This window comes from Trachymyrmex cornetzi, unplaced genomic scaffold (genome assembly GCF_001594075.2).
Source record: "Trachymyrmex cornetzi isolate Tcor2-1 unplaced genomic scaffold, Tcor1.1 scaffold335, whole genome shotgun sequence".
Lineage (NCBI taxonomy): Eukaryota > Metazoa > Arthropoda > Insecta > Hymenoptera > Formicidae > Trachymyrmex > Trachymyrmex cornetzi.
In genome coordinates this window covers 1,432,117-1,436,825 of record NW_017298058.1, presented here as the reverse complement: position 1 = coordinate 1,436,825, position 4,709 = coordinate 1,432,117, and the positions used below count along the sequence as shown (strand labels likewise).

The window sequence follows — 4,709 nt, the reverse complement described above, 5'->3', positions numbered from 1 at the left end:
ATCTGAGGTAACAGCTGTACGAGCCAAAAGTAAGTGAATTTTTAATTTTTTTTTCGATTTTCTCATAAAATCCAGTGCAGCTGAGGTCCTGTTGATGCGTACTATAATTTAAGTAATAATACTTTTGCAATCCGTACATCCAATACAGAGATTTTTCACCGAATAGGAATGTGGTGAAACAGGGAGCTTTAGCATCGCCTTAAGTTGCAACAATTTTTTGCAAAATCGTTCAACTTAATTCGAACAAAAGCGATTATTAGTAAAGTCAAACGAAAAAAAGAAGTTGATCCATGAAGATTATTCTAGCAAGAAAACATTTCTGGGACTTATGTAAATGGCTGCTAGGGTAACCCTATTACTATGTTTGTCCCTGTTAGTGGTGTGTTTTGTATTTAAATAAGCCATAAAGAAAACTAGCATAAATAAATAAGAAAAAATTTGTTTTTATTAAGTTAAATTATTAATGTATACGATATCAAAGATAGTATTTCAGTTTTTAACTATTAGAGTATTTATAGTAAATATTTTTCGAAAGATACATATCATAGATTAGAAGAATTTACGTTAGTCCAGTAATATCGCAAAATTTTAAACTTGCCCCTATTAGTGTGTTCTGTATTGGAACAGAGAGCGTTGTGTCATGAGTGTACATTGAAATTGTAAGTATAATTAAAATAATAATTTATGCAATACTAACTAAAACAATTAGCTTATAACTATTATCTGTTTAAGTAATTGTACATTAAAATGAGTCAAATGCAAATAGGCATAGAAATTGGAGACACATTAATAAAGCCATCGTCCCTTGGAGGGGCACACTCTCTAATAGAGATATTAACATCTTTAAATTTAAAAAATGTAAGAAAAAAAACTTGAAAAACCGATATTGATTCAAGTAGATTTTAAATATATTTCAAGTATAATTTCAAAATTAAAAAGCTACAAAATTTAATAATTTAGTAAGGAGTAAGTTGCCTTAAAAGTACACTAATAGAGACAGTTATTCTAATAGACAGCTGATAGCGACAAGTACTTACCAGCCGCGGCGGCCGCCTTACCCGCGTCCAATGCGCCGTAGGGTGGTATACCCATATGGGCGGGAGGTGGTTGCGTCAGGTGGTCTCCATTCGGACAGAAAAAGGGTAACCCACTTGGATGCGTCCCCGCCAGGCCCATCTTACTCGCCTAGAAAATAAAATTTAATATATAACTATCATATTGTTTTCCTTGACAATATATATAATGTCGATATATATCAAATATCAAAATCTTAATGCGAGAGTAATCAATGTTATTCTATAATTTTTTGGAATGTCGTATAGCTCCGCATGAAAACGACGTAACCGACAGGTTGCGAATTCAAATTCCGCATACCATATGTATACGGAAAAACTTGGTAATCTGTCCTGATTTAGTCACAGATAGATTCTTTAGATCTAGGGGCTCTTTGACTAGGTTTAGATATATAAGGACTGATATGTTCTCCCCCATACTACTAGTACTAATCTGTAATTTCACTGCACGTAAAAAAAAACGATATTTAGAGTTGTTACTGCAATATATACTTCAATACAAAAGTGTAGATTAAATATCGATATTACATTATATGATTTTTTACATTATATGAAATCAAAGATTTTAGATAACTTATTTTAATTTTTACGTTTTATGCTGATTCTACAATGAGTCGGTAGTCTGTAATCGGTGAGTCAGAAGTGAGTCTGAAGGATAGTCGGAAAGATCATGATTGGTCGAAATGGATGAATCAGTAGAGTGGGTCTCATTCAGCATTCAGCTTCTAAGACTGCAGATTACCAATTAATTGTAGAATCAGCATAAAACGTAAAAATTAAAATAAGTTATCTAAAATCTTTGATTTCTTGATATTTATTATGTTAATAAAACATTACGTTCACAGTTGTGTGTATGTGTGTGTAAATATAAATAAAATAATAAGATCCATATCCAGATGTTGCTGCGAGCGTCGTTAGCTCTTATCATTATGCCGATACAAATTGTCTTATCTTTATCTGCTTACGGTACTTGTTTCATCATGCACACGTGATACAGTGTACATAATACGTTTGAATGAGAATCGCAAGAGTGCGTTCAGGCGATAACGTCAACGACGTAAAAGGTGCAAGGATACACCGCTAAGGATTTACAGTTCACTCTCGTACGAAAGAAACACGATATCCAATTCGATTCGCTCCAAAAGGGAGCTTATCGAAGAGTGCTTATCGAGGACCAGCTCGAGCGTTAATTTGCAAAGATCGTATACGGGATTGCGAAGGGAGGGATGTACTTCTCGAGGGTTCGTTTAATCTTTCCGTCCGTTCGCCTCGACGCAACGTCGGCGACGTATCGTCAAAATCGAGTGCCCTCCTTGAGGACAGTAGCGTAACCCACCCACCACTTGTTCAACCTCCCTTACCCTCTGGTCGCTTTTTGTCAAGTGACAGTCGATGAAATTGGCTCAATCTGCTCGTAAACTCGCAAGACCGCGCACGATTCCCTGCTCTTTGCCATCTCTTTTCATTCTCCTTCATCCGTTTTTCTTTTTCGCGGGCGATCGATATAAAGGCTCTCGAGAGGTTGTCTCTTATCAGCCGCGGTGCTTACCATAAGTGCGGCGGTATCGCGCATCGATCTGACCGCCAGTAGAAGTCCCGGATCGAGAGGTTCTCTTTCCATCCAGAGCAGCACTCTTGAGAGAAGTCCAACAGCCTCCTCGGCGGTAGGTTCATCTTCACCGTCATCTTCTTCAATGCCGTCATTTCCATCTTCTTCCTCGTCTCCATTGCGCTCCGACCATCTATCCGTCTCTACCTCGATTTTGATTCGGCAGTGTTGTTCCTCGTCCGGTTCTTTTTTTCTAACAAGACGCGCCAGCGCGCTCTCTTCGTCAAGGATCCAACTGCCGAATTCGTCATCAGTGATCTCCAGTCCGATCTCCCTGGCGAGACTCTGCAGTTCGACAAGTAGCATTCTATCCTCCTCTTGATCCACCGGATGGATTCTAGGCGGCAATATGGCGCCATTACATCCCGCCAGCGGATGATCCTCGCGATCGCGTGGCAGCGTCCAGCTGCGAGCGAATGTCTCCGATCGAACACTGAGCCATGCGCGATGGAGATCCGCGAATGCTTCCTTTAGGGTGAATTTTTTTAGATACGCGTCTAATCGGTTATCGCCCTCTTCCTCGGGCAAACCCAAAATCGAGGGATATTTATCGCAATAAACGCCACAGCGTGCTCTCGATAATATACCGGTGGCCAGACGCACTCTCAATTCTCGGACCACCAGTCGCGTTTCCATGCAATCCTTGGGTACAATAAACAGCCGTACAAGACCGTCCGCGGCGACGCAGTCACCTTCTGGTGGCAAGTAATCGGCACTTTCGGCTACCAGCACGGCTCCGTCAGGATGCATCGCCATCGCTGTGACAGCAAATTCACGGTGGAACCACCATAGAAATAGATCGGAAGTTAAGGAACCCCTGCCACCGCCGGCGTACACCACTGGTTGGCTCAACATGTTGACCTTGCGTAGACAACGTGGTCGCCAGTGGCGGCCGGCCACCAACAATCGTGTCCGATGGTGGCCCTCGTGATCCGCCGCCCCCACCACCCACACCCGCTCGCTGCTCCGCGTCGCGTCGTGACCTCCGACGGTGCCGCCACGCCGTTTACCCGGCAGATCCCGCCAATCCAAGTAGCAAACGTGGGCGAGGTAGATTCGACTACGGTCGTAATTCTCCAGGGCACTTCTCAGTCTTTCAAGCGCGGACGAAGAGGACGAGACGTGCGCAACACCGTGATCGCCACCGTGACTGCGCGGCGTCGTCGCCGCCGTCCGGCAAGACGTCGAGGACGTGGACACGGGGGAGGGAAATGGCGACGAGGAAGACACAGTGGTCGAAGAGGAGGTTGACGTCGACACCGACACCGACGTCGCCGTCTCCGTTGTCGTTCCATGAGTCGTCTCACCGTTGTCTCGTCCTGTCTCCGCAACGTTTTGCCTCCGCTTCCCAATCCCGTCGTCGCTGTGATCGGGAGTGCTTCTTTGCTCGCTTCTGGCCGCCGCTGGCTTGTTCGCTAGCAGCGGGTCGCTCGTGACCGACGACGAGGTGGAGGAGCGCGCTGGTGACGAGGTGCTTGACAGTGGAGAGCTCGAACGGCGCGAGGACGCGCAAGAAGACGGCGAGGAAAGCGCCGGCGGCGACGACAACGATGTCGAGGAGCATGAGGTGCCGGCGGTGGCTTTCTCCGTATCTCTCCCTGCTGGTCGATGCTTCCTCCCCGCGGCGTGTCTCTCCCGTCGTCGTTGCCTTTCCGGATAACGATGCACCGAGGGGGTACAATTTTCACGGGCTGGCTCGGAGCTGCTCTCCAGGGACTGGCGCATGCGCCCGGTCCACTGCGATCGACCCTCGTTGCACGCCGTTGTTACCGCGGGCTTGTCCATTCTCGTTGTCGCGACTACCATTCCGCTTGACGTCACCGTCGACGTTGTCGCCGTAAATATCGCCGTTGTCATCGTCGTCGTTGTCGTTGTCGTCATCTCCGTCAACGTCGTTGTCGCCATTGCCATACTTGTTCCCTCGGAATCCTCCGTTTCTACAAGACCCAGAGAGACGTGCTGCTGAGCGCGCACTTGGCGCCCCTTGGTGGCCACTTTGCTGACACGCGCGCACTTGCCGCCGCGAA

At 45.9% G+C, this 4,709-nt stretch overlaps 1 protein-coding gene across 2 annotated transcripts in view; it reads right to left on the bottom strand.

Annotated features, from left to right (window-relative positions):
* Positions 1-4,674, bottom strand: part of LOC108763079 (uncharacterized) — a 35,303-nt gene extending 30,629 nt beyond the window's left edge. For both annotated transcript variants that reach the window (XM_018510398.1, XM_018510399.1), the window contains exons 1-2: positions 2,623-4,674; positions 1,038-1,185 (exon numbers count right to left, since the gene is read on the bottom strand). In XM_018510398.1, coding sequence (XP_018365900.1) covers positions 1,038-1,185; positions 2,623-4,593 — 2,119 coding nt within the window. In that variant the 5' untranslated portion in view covers positions 4,594-4,674. The remainder of the gene's footprint in view (positions 1-1,037; positions 1,186-2,622) is intronic.
* Positions 4,675-4,709: the final 35 nt, after the last annotated feature.